This window comes from Lepidothrix coronata, unplaced genomic scaffold (genome assembly GCF_001604755.1).
Source record: "Lepidothrix coronata isolate B3197 unplaced genomic scaffold, Lepidothrix_coronata-1.0 Scaffold134, whole genome shotgun sequence".
Lineage (NCBI taxonomy): Eukaryota > Metazoa > Chordata > Aves > Passeriformes > Pipridae > Lepidothrix > Lepidothrix coronata.
This window is the reverse complement of record NW_016690314.1, coordinates 2,488,669-2,510,976: the sequence shown is the minus strand read 5'-3', so window position 1 is coordinate 2,510,976 and position 22,308 is coordinate 2,488,669. Positions and strand designations below refer to the sequence as shown.

Here is a 22,308-nt window from a genome sequence, read left to right as displayed (position 1 = left end):
GCAACCTGGGCCAGTGGAAGGTGTCCCTGCCCATGGCAGGACATGGAGCTGAATGAGCTTTAGGGTCCCTTCCAACCCAAACCATTCTGGGGTATCTATGACATAAGTTTAGCAGTTCACAAATACATTTGAGATGCTTGGAGCTGCCCATCAGAGACTGCACTGTGTACTCTAAAAACGTACTCAGTACTCCCCCACTCCTGCTTCCAAGGCAGAAGAGCCAGACTAAAGGAGCAGCATAATCATACCAGTAATATCTGTTGTTCAGGCTTGCAGTTGGTGATGGAATTTATGCTCCCTGTGGGTTTCTTCCAAAGTCATCTGTTTTGGGGAATGTTGGGGTTTTTTTCTCTTTCTCAGTGCTACACTTTGCAGCAGAACTATTATTGTCCCCAGAGGGTAGTAATTGTAAAATCACAAAATATTTAGCTTTAAGTTATGATTGCAGCATGAAACAGGCTTTCTTCTGTTTTCCAAAGTAGAGCAAATAAAACTTCTTTTAATACAGCAAACTCCAAGCTCTGCTCCAAATTTACCTACTGTGCAGTTCCCTCTATTTCAGCAGAATTGCACCGAGGAAAGTTGGTGTGCTTAGAAATTCAAGATTTGAGGAGAAAGCTCTCCCTGTGCCCTGAGGGGCTTCCTGTGGGTTTCTAATTGGAATTTAAGTGTTGGCTTCCAGTAGAGCTTTTCCAGTGGCTCATTTTTCTGTGACTCCTCGGTCTGGAGACATTTGAAATGTCCCCATTACTGGAGCACCTCTGTCTCCTGTAGAGCTTTTTTGATCGTCTCTGATCATCATTATCAGATCATCTGGTGGGTGAGGGAGGTGGTGATGCTTCGCTCCCAGACAGGGATGGGGTGTTGAGAGTCCTCTAGAAGATGCTCCCTGTGAGGAACAGCTGTGCCTGCCCTGAGGTAGCTCCTTCTGTGTCATCTTCATGGCGAAGCACAACCCCGGATTCACAGCTCAGCAGTGCAGGGAAAACACGTGGACAGCTGGAACATCTGGGCAAACCTGCCCAAAGCAATTACTGCAACGTGTGCCTGGATTTCTTGAAGAGTTTGAAGAGCTGAGAGGGCTCAAAACACACCCACCATCACACAGCAAGGTGTAAATCATATTTCTGGCGTATTCATCCGCGTTGCTTCCAAGAAAACAACATTCCTGCTTCCGAATTACAATCAGGTGCATTACTGTGATAATAAAAAAAGCTTTGGTTTGTACACTCAGTGTTTTGCCTTGTTTTTTCTTTTGTCAGGAGAGAATCCAAATAGAAAATGGGACTCTTATCATCCCTGTGCTGAATATGTCAGACTCTGGCCTCTATCAGTGCGTGGCAGAAAACCAGCACGATACGATTTATGCCAGCGCTGAGCTGAGGGTGATGGGTGAGTAAATGTCACTAAAATGAGTCTAAAGGACACTCTGAAAAAAAAAATCTGAATTTAAGAATAGATGAAACTCCACCTGGCAGCTCAAGGCTGTTGATATTTCTTTGCTGTTTGCTCTTCACCCACGTGCAAACGTGGGGTTTTTTTAGTTTCATTTCACGACTCGTTTGGGGGAAGAATCTAATCCGTGCGTGGTCTTTTTTTATCACATGCACACAAGTTTAATGAATGCTGCTTCTTGCTTATTTTGAGTTCTTAATAGTTATTCTGCAGGTTTAAAAGTCATTTTAGGGAGTGGAATAAGTAGTTTTAGCTATAAACAAAGAGCATATGGCAAATATGTACATAAAGAAATAACATGTAACAAGGAATCTCATTAATGTTTGCCAGAGATGCACATGAAATGGAATTTGCTCTTGTAAAAGTCTTCTGATCTAGATATCCAAGTATAAAGTTTGCTCAACAGCCAAATATTGTGAAACCAGTAAAATACAGACTTTAAGAGCACCCAACTGTTGCACAGGTCTTGTGTTTTCTTCTTCACCAAGAGTGAATTTTCACAGAAACTACTGGGAAAATAAACATATTTTCAGGAAACAGTGGATGTTTGTGAAAAGAAAGCCTTAGTAAAGCTGTGTTTGTAATGAAATATTCTCTGCAGATGAATAAAGGTGTCTGGATCAGGAATGTGATGTTTATCCTGCTCGGGAACCTCATTCTTCATCACAGACCTGTTCTCCCTCTCTCCAGATAACCCTCAGGAAAGATTGTTACCCGGTTTCTAGTTTAGAAACAGCATTAATAAAGTCACTAAATAAGATACAATGAATTTAAATCTTTGTTACTTAAATACATTTTTCATGGTAGATTTGTATGTATTTTGCAGGAACCTCAAAAGCAAAGCAATTATTGACTTCACCTGCTGTGTAGCTCAAAGAGAAGAATTCAGCAAGTTCATTTAGTACCCTCTCAGCTGAATATTGTTCTGCCCTTCTTTCTTCTTCTTTCTCCATTTTCAGCTGCAGCCCCCGATTTTTCCAAAAATCCCGTGAAAAAAATGTCTGTTGTTCAAGTTGGAGGTGAAGTTACAATTGGTTGTAAACCCAGTGCTTCTCCCAGGGCTGTCATCACCTGGAGAAAGGGCTCAGAGGTTCTGCACCAGAACAAAAGGTACCGTCACAAACCAGCGCCGGGGCTGCTTTAATAATATCATTTAAACCTCACTGAAGCACAGCTGGCCTGGTATTGCTTTTGACAGCTCGTTGACAGCAAACTTTGATGCCAGAGGCCTGTTTGTCTTCAGCAGTGGCCACGGGGTTGTGTGGCTGGCAAGCTGGGGAGAACAAAGGCCGAGCGGAGCCGCGCGGGGAATCGCGCGATCCGCACGTTCCCGTTCGGCAGCACGGCAGCACTGCCAGGCCAGCGGGGCTGGGGGTGCCCACACGCAGAGCTGGAGAGGGGTGTTGCCTAAAGGAGCTGAGGGAAAAAAACTCCAAAGGAATTTAATTGAGGATGAGATAAGAAAAGGGTTTAATTTGTGCCTAGGCGTGAAATACACGATGTGCGCACCGGTCGTGTACAGGTGTTACAATTTATAAGAGTGTCTGTCCAATCCCAAGTGTTTCCACCCCGTAGCTTTTGCCCTGGTCTACCCCCAACCCCCCCCCCCCGGGAATTGGGTCTGGAGTGCTTTTTGAGACCACCTCTTCATCATCTTCATCATCTTCATCTTCTTCAGAGCATAAAGGGTACACGGTCACCCAGTTCTTGACTGTACTCTTGCGGTTCAGGCCAGGATTAGATGTCCTCAAACAGAAGAGGCCTTGCCTTGACAAAAGAGTAAACATTTTCTACTGGAATTAAGGGGTAGGATTGATATGGGGAACGTAGAATGGGGTGATGGGGTAGGGGAATGTATAAACTACTGTGCTAAAGGGTGAGGGATGTAATATAGCTACTTCTAAAATCTACTTCTACTGTAATTACTTATAAAGCTTATAAAAATTAGAAAAATCAAAAAAAAACTAAAAGGGTCTTAAGGCATGAGGGGCAGACATCAGTGGAGGCTTCAGGGAAGCAAAATATACCCCCAGGCTGTGGCAGAATTGCTCTGCTGTACAGGTTGTACAATAACCCACAGTGAAATCAGCCACCATGCTCTGTCACTCCCGTTTAGGCTGGGCTTAGCCACTGGCCCAGCACACTGGTGCACTTCTCACCAATGGGTTTGGGGGCACATGGTGTTCAGTGATGACTAACAGCTTGTTTCTGAGTTGCCAGCACCATCCACATCATCATATTCCAAGGAGTGTTTGGACAATGCTTTCAGGCACATGGGGTTGTCCTGTGCAGGGCTGGGAGTTGGACTCGATGATCCCTGTGGGTCCCTCCCAACTCAGGGTATTCTCTGGTTCTATGATTACAAACAATGTCAAATAAATGGTAAAATATGAAAATGAGAGTGGGTTACTGACAGAAGTTGTGAGTATTCCACACAACACACAGCCCTGAGGATATTTCCACATACAAATGAAGGCAGATGGATGAAATGGGTGTCTCAGAACTGCTGAGAACGGCTGAGGAGCCTTCTCAGCATCTCCTTCAGATCACCAATATGACAGCAAAGCTCTGTCACATCCTGTTGTCAGGCTTTGAAAACCACAGTCAGTAATTCAGAAAGCTCTGGGAGCTGAACACCACATTTTACACACAGGACCAGTTGCTCAAGGAGGTCAGTTTGGGTCACATAAGACTTTAAATTATCATAATTCACTAAAAGATTATCCAAAGCTGTGACACAAAGAAATCTTACTGACAGTATGCTGCAGTAATGTACAATGCAGATGAAAGTAAATCAGAGGAGTAGTTATGAAAGTGCAAATCTGAGAAGAATTTTACCTTGGTACTGGCAATGAAACAGAAAAATTTGGGTGATCAATCCATGCCAAGGGCATAGAAAACTTCCCAGTGCTTTTCCCCCTTTCAGAAGTGGCAACTTTATTTTCATTTTAACTACTCATGATGAAAAATATTTTTGTAACTAGTGTTTAGTCAAATCTTTATTTGTATTTGGATTGTATGGTCTATTCAACAGGCTGAACTAAGCCTAGATCTTCAGGTTCCAGTATTCTGATATTCCCCATCTGATTTACTTATAAAAAAATATTTACACATTACTCACAGTATTTACTTGTGCTTCTGTATTAATTTCCTAACAATAATTCTAAGCACACTGTAATTTCTGAACATCCCAGAAGGCTCCTGTGGCTCTGCAGGAGTAAACAACAGGAGCAGGATTTACAAAGGGAGACAGTGTTTAAGCTCTCTGTGTGCAAAACATTATTACCAGGGTGGCCACTGGTGCAAAGTGAAATTTATGAGGCTTTTTTTGATTGTTAAATGACAAAATAGCTAATGCTGTGGTTTAAAAAGAGGGGAAATAAATCATCTCTCCACTGTTATTCCAGAGATCTGTGACAGAAACCACAATGAAATAAGGGTTGGTGTGGCTGTAAATACATGGCTAATTAAAGTGCTCCATTTAAGTTGGTCTTTGGTCATAAAAAAGAGAAGGAACCTGCCCTGCCTTTCTCCATATATGTGATTAAACCCTGCCATGTCACCTACAGATCAACTATTTTAACTAAAGCTCAGCTTATTTCTGCTCCCATTTTATTGTCCAGCAATTATCATCTTTATGGACTGCTTTAGTAGCTTTTTTTTTTAATATTTGGTTGGATTATAGATGCTAAAAAAGGGAATACCAATCCCTCCCAGCTCTGGCAGCCAAACTGGGATGGACACACTGCTAAATGAGTCAGATCACAGAATTTCTTTGGAATAGTTTAGACAAATTCAATCTTTTGTTACAGAAATAGTGCAACTCAACCTATTCCACCCAAAGGGGGAAGAACATTCTTTCTTTTTCACCTTCTCCCTTTCATTTATGATAATATTTTATTCCTGATAGTCCTCAATATGTGGTGACTGCTCTCCCTGATCAACTGAGCTCTTGACATAACAAGAGAACCCTGCTTTGTAATAAATTTAGTTGGTAAGTATGTAAAGAGAAGAGTGCTAAATAGGAAACTCTAAAATAGATTACCCACATTGACGAAAGCACCATTAAATGTTGTTTTTCTTGGATTTCCTCAGAGGTTTTGTTTTTTTTTAATGGATCATTTTTAAGCTTATGAAGCTGCTGTATTTGGGCCCCTGCTATTTGAAAAAAAAAAACAACTTAAAATTTCTGGCAGTGTAATTTTCTGCATCTCTTGCCAGATCCAGCAGAGAAGGTCCTCAGCCCTCAATCCCCTTTTTGGGGCACTGGGAGTTTCCTCCAGCCCCGTTTGTCTCTCCCATCTTCTCTGCAGCTCAAACACATCATTGCCCAGATTTTCAACAGCTTGTTTGCTCTGGTTACTGTAAAATACTTTATTGCATTTGCAGTGTGCAAGTCCTTCAGAAAATGCCAAAATAAATAATTTTTTATATTAGATAGTGAAACAAAGCCTGAATATACCAGTACCAGATTTGCTTATTATTCCCAACCCTCTCCATTGAGTATTCTCCTTCAAAATTTTCAGAAATAGCTTCATTTTACCCTTACTGATATGGTTTAATCTCTGAATATGGGATTTATCTCTGGTCCATGCTGCTGGCCACCTTAGAGAGGGAATTCAAGGTTATCAGCTGCAGGAATCAGAAAGAAATGCTCCAGTTGGCTAATCCTGGCTGGGTTTACCTGCTCCCTCTCCACATGATCCCCAGTCAGCTCATCTGGCTCATCTGCCAGGACAGTTTCGGGTGCTCTTTTGGGCAATTAACCTCCTCCTTTGGGTCAAAGTCTTGAGAAGTGGGGTTTTGTGAGCGAATGGACAACTATTTGTTTGCCCTTTGCAGAATAAATGACTTCTCCTGGCCTGTGCTGTGGGTTTTAGGGTTTTAGCTCGATGCAGAAATGAAACGCAACAAAGAACAAGCTTTGTGCTCCCAGCTCCCTCCCCGTGGAGTCTGACACACACAGCAGCTATTTTCATGTGTGTCATATTTTCACTGTGTGCAAAGGGAGTTTTTTTCATCTCTCTTCTCACTTCTATCATCTGGTGTCCACTGAGGGAAGGAAAGACAAGAAGGGAACGATTCATAGACTAAATAAAACAAATTTTCCAGTCTAGACGTTGTTCTCATCCCGAACGCCTGCCTTGGCGCCTTCAGTGAATTCGGGATCAGGACCCTCATGGAAAAGTTATCTTACAAAAGCCTCTTTTTGATTGAAGCATTTCAATAAAAGGGAATTGGACTCGGTTTTGCTTTGCCAGGGAGAGGTGCTATCCCCTCAGCACGGGCTGGGGCTCCCCCAGCTCTGCAGTGAATGCACATAAACATATGTGATTCACTTCACTTGGAATTCAAATGAGGGAGAGCTGAGGGAAAGCTGAGAAATGAGGTGGGCTGGAGGAATGCATTAGTCATATACAGCACTTGCCATGCATTAATAATCAGTAATAAGCAAAATATTCATAATTTAAATTGTTTTTTGGGGGGGACTGGGCAAGAGGGACATTTAGGGAATCAGTAAGATTTGCTCAATTCTTGTTGGCTCCAAGATTTGCTTGTAGGACATGGTTCAGTCCCATCTCTGTGAGGGATGGTTGTGGATTCTCTGCCATAAATAAATTGTCTTTGCTGTGGCACACTTGGGTTTGGTGCTTTACACTCAAGTTGCTGCCATCACTCAAAGGCAGCAGGGCAGAATGATTGAGCACCACCATGAAAAGCTGTCTTTCAACAACCCTCTGCAAAATATTGAATTCTGCAACCAATCTTCTGCAGAGAGAGCAGATGGTGGGACTGGGTGGGGGAATTATCTGGTGATTGCTGAGTTCTTTGAGCTGCCCCTTGGAGCCTCAGACCAAGGGGGGGGTGTTTTCCTGCTCCCAGAGGAAACACAAGGACCCAGCAGGTTTTATTACTTGAAGGGCTGGGTCTGTTCACAGCCCTGTGGTCTACCTGGGCAGGACCTTTCTCCTGCCACCTTCTGAGTTGTTTTGGCTCCTGCCTCCCTTCTGCTGCTCCACTGTCCACAGCCAGATTCCAAAAACAGGAGAGTTCTAACACATTTAAACCTTTTTTTTATTTGGGGGAAAAGTTGTCTTGTTTCTGTGGGTGGAATTAGACAAATAGGGAGTTAAAAATTAAGATAATTTAAACTGGAGGAGACTGAGAGAGACTTCATCGGGGTCTGCAGCTTCCTCAGGAGGGGCAGCTCTGATCTCTGCTCTGTGTGAGCAGGGACAGGAACTGAAGTTGTGCCAGGGCAGGGTCAGGTTGGATCTCAGGAGAAGGTTCTTCCCCCAGAGGGTGGTTGGCACTGCCCAGGCTCCCCAGGGCAGTGGGCACAGCCCCAAGGCTGCCAGAGCTCCAGGAGGGTTTGGACAACACTCTGAGAGACAGGGTGGGATTGTTGGGGTGTCTGTGCAGGACCAGGGGTTGGACTGATGATCCTTGTGGGTCCCTTCCAGCTCAGAATATTCCATGGATCTATAATTATTGGTAAACGGGCGAAGTCCTCAATCCACTGATCAAATACAACGTATAAAATATATTGTCTGTGAAACAGCATTTCAGCTGGAGCCAATTTGAGCAGAAATGTGTCAGGGCAGTCCAGCAAACTCCAGTGAAACATTTCAATTACCAGAATGTCAGTTCTGTTGGTTCAGCTTCCACAATATCCCTTATCTTTCAAAATAAATAAAAAAAACACCTCTGCTTGGGGAGGAATCAAGACAAAATGGATGGAAAATTCCAAAATTTGCACTAGTCTGCTAACAAAGGAGGAGATTGATGTCACTTAACTTCTCTTTAGCTGAAGTCAATATGCAGCCTAAGGGAGTTATTTACTTTTCCTTGGCAGGTGCCTCCATCTCAAATGAGACACCGAAGTTTTAGCTGAGCAAAGCTGGGGGAATGAAACTTATCCACAGTGTCTGAAAAAACCCTCTGCCTGTAGTGAAGTCAAACTGATGAGCAGCACAGGCAAAGAGAAGCTTTACTTGTCAGGCTGTTTAGTGCCACAAACCAAAAAATTTGGCCACCAAAAAAAAAAAAAAAATCCTGTGCTTTGTGCATAGAAAATACTCTGGATATTTGTGTGCTGGAAGCAAGTTTTATATAGAACATATTTTTCTTATGCTATTCCAGCATTTACCATTTTATTCCCAGCTTTCCAGGTGAATAGCAATGGGATATTAATTTGACTATTATTTTATTTTTTAAGTCTGGTTTTTGAAGCCTGGATTAAGTGTATCTCTGTTTTTATCCTTCTTCCTACCATGAGCAGCTTTGCATAGCTTTGAGGAGCTGCCTTAACCCTTCTGTCTTATCAGTGTCTGTGTGCTTGTAAAGAGGTTCATTTCCTATTTTAGTATTTAAATAGAGCACTTGAAGTGTGGGCACCAGCAATCACAGCAATTCCAGCTCTCAGACACCACTGCTGCAAGTCAACAGGAATGCAAATTAAGCTTATCTCTTGATGAAACTCTGCTTTTGCTTAGGGAACCAATGGAATTGATTCCACATCTGCTAAATTTGATTAATCACTTCAGTTCCTTTCCTTACTGACAAATAGATGGACAGAAATCAAAAGCACAGATTTACCTGCCTGCTCTCAGGGCTTGCTCTGAACTTCCATGTTCAGATGTTAAAACTCCTGCAAAACCTGAGATTGCTCTTTAGAGTTGTTTTTCATCTACAGCATGTTTGGTTCTAACCAGACAAACCCCACCATTACACCCATCCTGAGGGAATTCCTGAGAAGGAATATTTTGTGTTCCAGCTAAAAATATCCCCTGCTCAGATTACAGTGGTCTCAATTTCAGAAAATGTGGTGCAAAAGACCAGTGAGGCAGCTCTAATGTATTTATTGAGTATTTATTTACTCTCAGCAGTGGTGTTTTTCTGGTTTGGGCATTTGTAGGCATCTGCCTGTGCTTCCTTTGGAATAATGTCACTGAATCTACAGGAGGAACATCCCTCACAGGAATATTTGGTGATCCATAGTGAGATTGGCATACGAAAAGTTTTACAACCAAAGAGTTAGTAGAAAACACCTCAGACTGGCCTGAAGTACCTTCAGTCTTCCCTTCTTTTCCACATTTCCAGTTATTTCTGTCTTCTCCCCCACGCTGGGGGTGAAGGCAGAGGAATGGAAAACGTGAGTGAAACGTGAGGAGGGAGACATGAGGAGAAGGAAGAATGAGCCCAGATGAGGGGAAGAAAAAGACAATATTTTATTTTTCCTCCTTTGTCTTGTTTCCCTTTGTTTTCCCCCTCTCTCTGTTCTCTTTGCATTCGAAATGAACCCACTGCAGAGACACAAGAAGGCAGGAGGGGACCCCCATTTACACCTGACCCCCCAAAACGCTGGCAGGCAGCAGGCAGAGGGTGTCAGTGCAGTGGAAGGCACGAGAAAAGGGCTTTGCCTTTCTTTTCTCTCTCCTTGGAGAGTTTCACAATGGAACAAGCCAATAAACCTAATTTCTTTGTTTATTGCTGACTACTCAGAGTAAGTTTAGCACATGAGAGAGTGTGAGCATGGGGGCAGCAGACAAACCATATGTTCTACGCGTGAGAAAGAACAAAACCCTGCCTGAGACTGGATTTATTACAGCTCCCCTCTGCGTGGCACCTCTCTAATACAATTCTAAATTGTTCCCACTCATCCTGGGAACCTTGCTAAGGTGAGCCTTTCCAGAGGCTGTCCTGAATGCCAAGATGTCCCAGGCAATCTGTCACTCTTGCATGTCACACGGAGCTGCAATAACCCAAGCCCAGTGAGTGGCAGTGCTGTGCCCTCTCTCCCTTTGAGCTCCTGTCCTGTCCCTGCCTCGTGCACATGTTCTGATTGATGTTCAGGACTTCATCCAAAGCCAGATAATCTCCTTGGAGTTTTTCCATTGACTTCAGCGGGCTGGGAATCAAGGTTCCTAATTAGGAGCTTGCACAAAAAAATAATGAGAGAATGCAACCTTCTGTGCTTCTCTTCCAGTCCAAGTTGTCCTGCCATGCACATCATTACTGCTGAACTCTTCTGGGGTGTGTTGCTGTAGCATACAAAAATACCAGGATTGGGTGGAAAATGTGCTGCACAGGCACCAAAGAAAAGATTTTGATGCCAAAATTTTCAAACAAAACGTAATTTAGAGGTAACAGATCAGGGTATGTTGAGTGATATATGATTTATGAGATATAAAATGAGATATCGATTCACGTAGAATCAATATCCTGAGTTGGAAGGGACCCACAAGGATCATCAGAGTCCAACTCCTGGCCCTGCACAGGACAAACATGGACTGGGAATGATGAACAAAGAGTCTTCCAGGGAGGAGTTTCTGGAATCATTTGAGGTGTGAAGTGACAGCCCAGAAACAGCACCTGGAACAAGGGGCTGATGTTGGGCCAACACGAAGCCGAGCACCAGCCACAGAGCCATGAAGTTTGCAGGAGGATACCAACAGCTCTGCTTTGGCCACGGGGTTTTATCACAAAGAAATAGCTTTTCTGTGAGAACTAAAACCCTTCTCAGACTTTCACTGAGAGGGAAATCTGAGAAAGGAGAGGAAAAGCTTAAGGGACACACACAAGTGACAGAACGTGACTCGCACATTAAGAAGACAAAAAATTTCTGTGCTATTTTGAGCAAGGATGTGGGTCCAAGTGAACTGTATATGGTACCTATAATTGTGTCTCAAATCAGGTATAAATTCCCTAGCCCAGGGAGGGTTTTCTGCAAGCCAGGGAAGGTGTCCCTGGAAGGGAGTGGAACAAGATGAGCTTTAAGGTCCTTTCCAACCCAACCCATCGTGGGGTTTTCTGATTCTGTTTTGTGGGTGAGTTTCCAAGATTTCTGAAATCAGGGCAGTACCACACTGGTGTCAGCTCCTGGCTTGTAAAGAATCCTTTCAACTTCACAGCAGGTTTTATTGTGCTTTTCCTTTTGAAACTGGTTCTGACAAGCAGATAGGGAAGAAGCTTCCTGTAACTGAATTAAACTCCCTTGCAGAGGGTAATTCAGAGCCTTATGTACTGTTTAAATTCCACTTAAGTCCCATATTAAGGGCTTAGTTTTACATCTGGAGTGAATTTGGCTGTATGAGTGGCTGTGTCTGAACTCCTAATGGTGTCTGGATCATCAAAATGAAGATTAATGGTGGATTAGAACAGTGGTAGTTTGGCCAGACCATCCTGTGCTGAAAGAACTTCTGTCTGATGTAGTGGAGTTGCAAAGATTTCATAAAACCAGCAGAACTTGTTGGAAGACAGAAATTTGCCAACTGATTTATTTGGCAATTCAGTTCATTTTCTATTTTTCTTCCCCCCACACACAGAGGTGCTGTCGCCCCGTATTTCCTGGCTGCAAGTTGTGAGATGTGTTACTACAATAGATTTAGGCACATCTCTACACATATGGTATTTTTGTCACTTTTTTTCCTTTGGTCATCACATAAAAACCTCTGCCTTGCTTTTAATCCTTGAGTATGTTAAAGACAGGGCAAAACAACGTTTGCTGTTTTGTGTTAAAGGCAGTTGCAGCTCTTAAAAATACTGGATTTTCTCTGGAAGCCTTGTGAGGGAGTTTAGCTCAGTTCAGATGTCTGTATGTATTTACATAAATAAATATTTGTGGTCCCAAATTGCAGAGATTTGATGCAAAAGTAATTCTGTTTTTAGGAAGAGAGGGGAATTTCTAGAAATAGGAAGGAACAGTGTTATAGCATCACCTTCTATAAATTCTAATAGTACTCTTTTTAAAATATTTTAATAAGACTATTCAGCAAGACTGTGTAATGTTGTTTTGATCCAAATAGTTAAAACATTATAATGGCATTTATTTTATTTCCAGTTAATTGTCAGTCAACCCTGAAGCTCATTTATATCAGCATGCAGATAAGGAGAATCTTTTAAGCATAGTTTATTAAATGGCAATACTATTAGCATACAAATTACCCTCAGAATAGAATAAACAGGTACAAAGATCATTAACATATGATACAGACAGTCAGATCTCAGATGGGACTCAGTGGGACCTTTTCAAAAATACCAGGGCTGTCATCAGCAGGGACAAGTCATTCACTCAGTCAAACTTTACTCACATTTCCATCTGCATAAATCACTGTAATTCTGAGTCTCTTGGGAGCTGGGCTGTTTCTACCCCTCACTCTCTTTCTTCCCTTTGTAGTTTTTAATTCAGCCTCTCTCCTGCCTCTCAATCTTTGTAAAATTAGACAAGTCAGATATTGTCTCAATGTCTGCTGGCGTGTCTGCCGAAATTTATAAACAATATATCTTTGCCCAGCCCGGAAAGTAGGAGTGGGTTTGCTCTCAAGCAGCAAAAAGGGGCTGAGGAGACACAGTTTGAAATAGGATTTTGCAGATAATAAAAATTACTTTGCCTCTGATTTCATCAGATCCAGATTCCTCCCTTTTATCTGCTCAGTGCCACAAATGGCTTCACCAGCCTCAGGAGGTGTCAGATGGTAGAGGCAGCCAGGAGACCAGGAGAGGGATCTTCACAGGAAGTATCAGGGTTTTCCTTTCTTTGGGAAGGAATTGTGCCCTTGGAGAGATCGGTGCCCTCCTGGCAGTGCTGGAATCTGGGGCTCCATTCACCCCCAGTTTTACACCAACCCACCTCAACCAGTTTGGGTGAGGATTTCAAAGACATTTTCTGGACTGGATCCATGCGTTTCACATCCATGAATTAACATCCCACCCCTCCCAAAACCAGCTTGGCTGAACAATCCAGCAGTGCACAAAGCTACCCCTGCTGCACTTTCAAATCTAATAACCTGCCACCTCTTTCTTTCCTCGGATTTTATTGTTCTATCAGCCTTGTTAAACACATATTATTCTTTCATACTCTTAAGATCAAAGCAAATAGCCATCAACAATCTTTTGTTCACGTGAGACAACACACAGGGAGCTGGTTTGTTTGGCCTGGTTAATTAAAAGCTGTACCTATCATCCCTGCTTGATTTCTCGAGTTCTTTGCTTAAAAACTATGTGTGACAATTTTAATGAGCTCTCACTTCATCCCAGCCTCCTGTCTTCTGCACTAACTTTGCAAACTCCTCTTTTTGAACATCACACAGAGTTCTGACTCCAGCAGGTCCTGGCTGGGCTGTTTGTTTTCCCTTCCTGCACATGATGTTCATCCATTCTGCTGGTGGAGTCACTCAGAGGGGATTTTCAATACTTGTGTGTAATGGTTTTAAACTAAAAGAGGGTGATTTAGAATAAATATAAGGAAGAAGATATAAGGAAGAAGTTTTTTACAATGACAATGGAAAAATAATGGCACAGCTTGCCCAGAGAAGCTGTGGCTGCCCCATCCCTGGAAGTGTCCAAGGCCAGGTTGGAGCAATCTGGACTAGTGGAAGGTGTCCCTGCTCATGGCAGGGGGTGAGACTGGATAATCTTTAAAGTCCCTTCCAACCCAAACCATCCTGGGACTCTACATGGAATGATATTTCCGGGTCTTCCTAATTTGCCCTCGTGGGCAGAAACTTGTTATGAATTTACAGAAGTGGATTTTTCTCTCTTCTTTTCCTCTCAGCAGCTTTGTTAGTGGAGCTGTTCCCCAGAGGCAGCCCCTGTGTGACTCAGGCAGGAGCACAAGGCACCAGCACAACTCCGATAAGAATTTAAGCACTTTGTAAGTCAGAGATGCCAGCCTAGACTCAGGCTCATGCTTAAGCAATCCCTTGCTGCATCAGGGCTTTATGAACAGCTGTGTCCTGAGTTCTTCCTTCTCCTCCTTTCACAGGGATGCATTCATTAGATCTGCTTCAAATCTGCTTTTCGTCCCTCCACAGGCACTTATTTATTTATAGAGAGAAGTCCAGTTTTCCTGGCAGACAAAATACTCTCCTTGCATTGTATTGGACAAGTTCAACTTTTCTGTCGTGGAATTACTTCGTCTTCTGATGCAGCTGCTAAGAATTATTATCTGTAGCCTTCACACAGCCTAAAATGTTGTGAAAAGTGCTGGTTTTCAGCAAGCCTTTCAGCAGGTGAGACAGCATTTCACAGCTTCTTTTTAAGCCATTTGTTAGAACTTGATCCAAAGCCCATTAAAGGAAGTATTCCCTGTCCTGCTGCATCCCTGCTCCCTTATTTGAAAGACAAATGGAAGAGGACAAAGTGCAGCCCCTCTGAACCCAGCCAGGGTGGAAAGTCGTGGCTCTGAGGGAGTCGATGGCGATTTTGTTGTTCATGGCAAGCGGGGCAGTTTTTCACATGGATTTTTTTTTGTCTTGCATCTGAAATGTATCATCTTGATTTTTGGCTGGGCTCTGTTTCTCATCCCTCTCCTGACCCAGACCTCAGGACAGCTGGAAATTTCTCACTTTTTTTTTTTTCTATTTTCTATTTTCTTTAATCCCCTTCCCCAGTAAACTAATTACTCTGGAGTTCTTTGTGCTCTTAAATAAATTCTGCCTGAGTGTCTTATTTACTGCTCATCCCTAATTGTTGTTAGGTAGCCTGACCTGTTTCAAAGAGCTCTCAGGCTTTCCTTAGCACGTGGTTTCTCTCTGCTAAGCTCTGTTTTTGATCCATTGAAAGAGCCATTCCACCCTCAGCCTGCCCAGCCATTGAAATATTGTTTCAGAACAGCATTTCTTCAGATCAAACATCACCTTTGTCAGCCCTTGAGTGGGTACAAACCACTCTCAGAGGATAAATTAGAAAAATGGGAATTATTCAGGGCTCAAATCCACATGAAGGATAGAGGGGAAAAATCTGAGTGAGGCATGACTAAACTTCTGACTGAAGCTGCAGTCAGAGCCTGTGCCTTCAAAGCTTGTCCCCTTTGCTATTCTACATTTTACAGCCCATTTTTCTTCTGTATTTATCTACATTGAAGCTTTTTGGGGACTGAGATTCTCTTTTCTTTTTGCCTCGTGCTCACTTTTGGATTCTAATTTGCACCTAAGAGCTTTTAGGTGAAGCTACAGTAAAAATAACAGGTCATCAATATTTGATGGAGAGAAAGACACCACAGTGGCTTGTTATAACTTATGATTCAGGTATCCAATTTATGAACATTTGCTGATTCACACTCGAATCTCTTTGGAGGCTGTTTGATGAACACCATATGTTACCCAACCACTCAGTTGCATCCACTGTTTTATCACCAGCAGTTCCTACTGATGATGTTTTCTGGTGGCTGGTGAAAGCTGATGGGAAGAAATGCATCATTAATGCAAAAAATAGGGCAGAGGCAGAGTGGAACACTTGAATTTCTTCATATTTAAACCTGCCTTTGGAATAGTGTCTCCTTGTGTGTCCCCCTGCCAAGAGGGAGAGACACCCATGGGTGCTGTTTCGATGCAGAGTTGTCACAGCAGCAGAAAAGTTCATGTTATAGAATCACAGGATCACAGAACATCCTGACTTGGAAGGCATCCATAAGGATCATCAAATCCAACTCCTGACCCCAGCAATCCCATCCTGTCCCTGAGAGGATCATCCAAACCCTCCTGGAGCTCTGGCAGCCTTGGGGCTGTGCCCACTGCCCTGGGGAGCCTGGGCAGTGCCAACCACCCTCTGGGGGAAGAACCTTTCCCTGAGATGCAACCTGAGCCTGCCCTGACACAGCTTCATTCATTCTTCCTTATCCAAAAAATGTCATTTAGTTGATACATCACTGGATCGAAGAGTGTATGTTTTTTTTTTTGCTTCCTATTTTGCTCTGCTCAAGTTTATTATGGATCTACAATGGATTTTTAAACCTGAACTTATTTCCTCACCGTTCTACAAATGTTAAACTAACAGCTGCTGCAGTACCTGGTGATTATTGCCAAGGAAACAAAGATTTTCCATTGAAGCCTAAATCCCTTTCCCTCTCAGCTCCACACCCCAGTCACAGCATGCCCAGAACCACGGTAACATCTCAGCCTCTCTCCTTCCTAAATCCACCTTGCCCTGCTCAGGGGCAGATCTTTCAGCAGGGTAAGGTCAGATGGGTGTGGGGGACATGAAACTGGGGGGATTTAAGTGAAAAGTTCACCAGAAATCCCAGTCTAGTGCTTCCCTTCACCCCTGAGAGGCTGGGAGTGTGTGCTGGGAAGCAGGACAAGGTCTGATGCGTGTTCCTCATGTAGCTACAAGTGTATAAATCCCAGAGAGGAAAGCAGGGAGACACTGTGATGGTTTTTTTGTGTGTTTAATGGTTCTGATTCTACTTCCAGCTCCGACTTCTGCTCCTGTGATTGTTCATTTCCTTTAATAATTCATTACATCACCCAATCTTATGCTGTTAGTAATAAATATTAAATACCCAAGCTGTGATGCATGAATGAGATATCTTCTATTTTATAAAAGGATCTTTGGTTTAGAGTGAAATGTCAATTAAAAGAGGAATATAAAAAATGATGCAGTGCTGCTGTGAGTGCTGGAATGAGTGAAGCCTGGTTTCCTATGGATTTGTGGCTGGATTTTGACAGGTGTGAGGAAGGCATTCGAAGGCAGCTTTTTCTGTGGTTGGGGGCAGATTTTTTTATGCCTGTTAAGGAGTGTGTTTAGTGCCAAGAGAAGCTGAGATCCTGAATCCATTTTTATAAATCTTCCAGGAGCTTCATGTCTCAAATTTCTTCCAAACTCAGAAAAAATTTGGTCAAGAACTTCCACACCTATCAGGTGCAACATGTAGATGAGGAACTGAGAAAAAACAGTAACAAACCATCACAGGGAGATATTTTCTGTGCAAAAATTCGTTGCTTACTTAATCCAGTTTTCATTTTAAAATTTTCTGCTTTAAGATATGTGTTCTGTGTGTTCTGAAGAAGATCCCAAAATCCTGAAGTACTTTGTGTGTAACAGCTGGAAGTTGCCAGGCACGAACTGAGAGTTTATCCCAGGAAATCATATTCCAATCTCTGTTCTGACTTACATCCTAAAGCATCTCCTGGACTTGAAGAACCATATGAACAAGATTAAATATTAATTTTGTCCATAAAACCCAGGAGTGGTCCTGAAATTACTATTACATGTGATTTCCCCAATATTCTGCAAAGTGGTGCAAACAACTTGGTGACTGATAAGGGGGTTTGGGGACCTTGTGAGAAAATTATGTATTTTATTTGGCTCCTTGGCTTGTGAGGTGGCATTTCAACATTTCAGCCAGTCAGTTAATATCTTTTAATTTAATAATAATCCTGACAACTGGGCTCAGACACAACCTTAGTAAGGCTTAGGAGCACTGGGATCTGAAACAAAAAAAGCCCCCTTGGTAAAATAAAGCACAATTAAATAACAAGTTGAGTCTTCCTTCTTTCTTTTGAGACTCTGGATTTTGCTGCTCAAAAGCCAGCTGGAACAGTTAGTGATCAATCCCAGCATGTCAATATAACATTGCTAATGCAGAAATCAATAATAAGCAGAGGTGAAAATTGGTTGATACATATTCAGCTGGCTGGAGGAGAGAAAAAAATGGAAACATTTTGATATTAAAAGTACTGTGACATTTTCATCTAACAGAAGTCTGGTTTTTTACTCTGGTTTTCTATTGTTGCCCAGAGAATTTGTGGTTTCCACATCCCTGGAAGTGTCCAAGGCCAGGTTGGACAGAGCTTGGAGCAACCTGGGCTGGTGGGAGGTGTCCCAGCCCATGGCAGGGGGTGGAATGAGATGGACTTTAAGGTCCCTTCCAACCCAGACCATGCTGTGAATCCATGGTTCTCCTCTCTCTGTTTTCCCCAGGGTGGTGTTCCTGGAGGATGGCAGCCTCAGGCTCTCCAACATCACCAGGGCAGACGCTGGAGTGTTCACCTGTGTGGCAACAAACCAGTTTGGAGCTGCCAGGAATTCAGGGAACCTCGTCGTGAAAGGTACTTTGGGATTTCCTTTTGAGCTTTAAGGTCCCTTCCAACCCAAACCACTCTGTGATTCGAACCTATAACTCTCTTTTTTCCTTAATGTTCTTGTTTTCAGTGCTCTCAGAGTTACTGTAGCCTGCAGGGGTGACCTCCTCCCCAGCCTGCTGCATCTGGTGATGGGAAATCTTTTCCATACTCATCTTCTGAAAGATCAATTAGCACTGATGCAGCACAAGGGGTGATCTGAGATGATGCCACAGCACAGCCAACAATGAATAAACCAAGAAGTTTAGGGTTTAGGCAGCTCTTTGTTAAGGTTCTGTACCGTTTCACATGTCACATACATTGGAGCGATATGGGGAAATCACATTAAAACATGAAAAAAGAAATATTTAGTTTGGCATTTATGAAGTTTATTAAAACACTGAGTAACAACGTGGTATAAAAATGATCTTGTTTGCAGGGAACATTTGTTTTTGTTTCCCCTCTGGAGAAGTTTTGGCTGTTCAATTATAGGCCTCATTGCTTCAGCATTATTTTCAACTGAAATGTCAGAACTTGGAAAAGCATATCTAATGTGCAAATTAAGTTTATTGCTGCTCATTGAGTTGTTTATTCTTTGTGGAAGAAGTCTTTATTACACCTCCAGCACTCACAACATCTTCTCTCTTTTCTCCTCTGGAATGGGATTTGCCATATAATGCATGTCTGCTGTTGCTAAGCAAGATAGATAACACAGAACCAAGAGCTTTTAAGAAGCTTTTAGAAGTATTTGAGGTGGAAGTCTTGGAGACAAATCCATAAAAGAAGCAGAAAATATCCCAGAAGTGAACACTGCATCAGTGGGATGACTGAGTGTGAGGAGGATGAACAAGAGCTACAAGAAGATGATAATACCATCAATAAAATTAATGTTTCCCCTCTAAGTGTCATTTATGCAGTTCTACTCCAGCTGTGGGAATAAGAAGTACAGGAGGACAAGCAAGAAGAGAAAACTTTGTGGAGGTTTCTCTGGAGTTCCCAGATACTTTTCAAAATTATGTATTCAAAGTTCCCTGCACTCCTCAGTGGAATTACTTCATCGGAGATTTATGGAGCTGAGTTTTTTGCCAGCATGTGCTGAAATCAGTGGAGTTGTGCCAACAGAGAGAGAACCTGGCCCTGGAATCATCTGGAATTTATGGCATGTGACACACTGTTCCCAGGGAGAGGAAGAGATCTCTCCAAATTAATGATGGAGTATCTTTAAGACAGTCCTCTGAGGCCACAGCATCTCTGCAGACCTTGTCCTCAGCTCCTGCTGGAGATGCCACAGTGAGCACAAGGCTGTGAAGAGCAATCAGAGTGTGCAGAGAAATCTGGGTGTTCCAAGTCTGAGCTTCACAAGGGGAACCTCAGACACTCTCTGGATGACACCAAAAACCCCAAACTAATTTGTCCCTAATAATACAAATCAGACAAATTCTTTCTTTGTTTCCCTTGGGAAATGTTTCTTGATGAGTGCATCAAGTATATCTCTGCTATATCACTGAATGTCACCAAACTAGTAAGATCCTGTTCTGTTTTTAAAATTAGAAGAAAATGCAAGATTCTCCCTTATTTCTACTCACCCCCTGCCATCCAGTCCCTCACCCAGTGACCAGAGCAGCCCAGATCCTGAGAAGAAACCCTGCAGGTTTCTACCTCCACTCACACACTAATCTGTGACTTCAAAGGTGGGGAGAGTGTGATTGAAAAGGGGTTTTGAAGCTCAGGGGCTGGATCCCCTTCCTGCCCCAACCCTTTGGAACCACAGCCTTGGGAAAACCAGACTCCTGAGGCCCTGGCACAGGTTGCCCAGAGGAGCTGTGGCTGCCCCATCCCTGGAATGTCCAAGGCTGGGTTGGAGCAACCTGGGCTGGTGGAAGATGTCCCTGAGGTGGAACTGGATGAGCTTTAAGATCCTTTCTAACCCAACCCAGCCTAGGACTTGAGGATTTCTGACACAGAGTTAAGCTGTGATGACACTGAACTAATACGGCTCGTGCACATTTTCTTCTCCCCCTCTCACATTATTTTCAGAACAAATTAATATTGTTGAAAGGATTCGGCTCTCATTTCATACAGGTGTCTAAATTCTCCCTATTTTATAACACTTTCACACACAAAAGCTTTATCCAAGGGAATTGCTTACAACAAAGTGGTTGTTATCTCTAATCTGCCTGCCAGTCATATCAACACAAGTGAAGCCATATAAACCCATTTCTTTCCCCTTCAGCGAGTTAATACTTCCCTTAATAAGAGCTGCAAGCTTGTTTCTCAGTGTAATGGGTTAAAAATGATCCAAAAAATAGTTTTCCTGCCTGGGAAAGTATCTTTGAAGCTGTAACCTAAGCAGTTCTGTGTAGTAAAGCACCACTAACATTAATATAGATTAAGGATGGCCATTTATAAAGGAGGTGAAGATGAACAGCAATTTTGCTTTTGCTGCAGTTTCTGCTCAGGAGAGATTTTCAAGTCTGAAGATGTTTTTCTGAAATCATAACTATCAATTATGGGTTTTGCAAATTAAAATATGACTAATTTAGAATGTTGCCCTGCACATCTGCTCACTCTTAGAGGCACACAGGGCTCCTTGGGTTGGTACTGCCAAAGCAATGGGCTACCCACAGGCAGGAGTGTTCTGACACTTGGAGATAATTTCCTTTATTATGGAATGTTTGGGCCAATTGGAATTCATTTCAGCAATGGGACAAAACTCCTTCAAGGTGTACTATTTTTATAAACATTTTAATCAAAATGTTTTGGTTTTTGTCTCTGCAGAAAGGACTGTAATCACTATTCCACCCTCTGACACGGATGCAACAGTTGGAGAAAGCATAGTCCTGCCCTGCCAGGTGTCCCACGACCCCTCCCTTGCCGTGGTGTTCACGTGGTCATTCAATGGCCAGAGAATTGAGCTGAGTAGAGGAATAAATCACTTTGAAAGGATTGGAAGGGTAAGTTTCCTAAACTCCTCGATGAAACCCTTTGCCACAGTCTTTAGACCACACAAATGTTCACCATAATTCTCCCATCCCTGTTTACATGCCTGGCAAATCACTGTTTCTTTACAAGGGCTGCAACCATTTATTTCCCTTCCCTAAATTTCAGAAAAGCGCTTGAGTTATTTGTGGAGCCATAATAAAAATGTCCACATGAAAGAAACTGATGAGAGCTATGAATATTTTAATTTAAAAGCTGAATTTTTTATTAATATTGAGCAATTTATAAAAATGCCCAGGACGAAAAGCACGTTGTGAGGGATTAGTTTACTTTTTTTTTTTTTTTTTTTGGTATCTCCAGGAATCTGCTGGGGATTTGATGATAAGAAATATTCAGCTCCATCATTCTGGGAAATATGTGTGCATGGTGCAAACAACTCTAGACAGTCGATCTGCAACAGCAGATATCATTGTGAGAGGTATGTCTGTTAAATGGGGACACATATATCTTCTGGAGGAATCCCAAATTCCTACCATTAGCTCTTGTTTGAATGATCCCAATATCAATTCAACGTTTTGATAGTTAAATGCTTTATATCTTGTACTCTTGGCACCAAAATTGACTTAGATTTTGGCCAACATGGTCCTGGTATTCACCCAACCCTGGTCTGCCATGGGCTCTTTGGAAGGCAATGTTTTCTGGCCACATAGGTCCATGTGGTCCCGTAATTTCACTTCCTCCAGGCATCTCTGGGTCCCTGTGCAGGCTGGGAAAATCAAGAGGCCTCATTCCTTTCCTCTGTTTGGAGATAATATGAAAAATATTTTCTATGGGCAACTAACTCAGCTTTTAGTGCCAGCAGGGAGGGAAATGCTGGGATGGGGTAGACCTTCTAAACCCTCAGAGAAATCAGAAATCTGTGTAGTGCCCCATCCTTCATTCTCCCTAAACCTCAGTTTGAATTCAATAGGAATTCTGAGGATGCTGGATGGTTCAACAACAGACACATTGAGTAACTTTCTTTGCCAGACAAAAAAACCCCACTTTCCTTTGTTTGTAGTTTTCATGT

At 42.6% G+C, this 22,308-nt stretch overlaps 1 protein-coding gene across 4 annotated transcripts in view; it reads left to right on the top strand.

The window, feature by feature from the left end:
* CNTN6 (contactin 6) overlaps nt 1–22,308 on the top strand; it is a 131,429-nt gene that overhangs the window by 95,440 nt on the left and 13,681 nt on the right. For all 4 annotated transcript variants that reach the window (XM_017827048.1, XM_017827047.1, XM_017827046.1 and 1 more), the window contains 5 exons: nt 1,263–1,392; nt 2,415–2,565; nt 18,160–18,287; nt 21,078–21,253; nt 21,600–21,717. In XM_017827048.1, the coding sequence (XP_017682537.1) occupies nt 1,263–1,392; nt 2,415–2,565; nt 18,160–18,287; nt 21,078–21,253; nt 21,600–21,717 (703 nt within the window). The remainder of the gene's footprint in view (nt 1–1,262; nt 1,393–2,414; nt 2,566–18,159; nt 18,288–21,077; nt 21,254–21,599; nt 21,718–22,308) is intronic.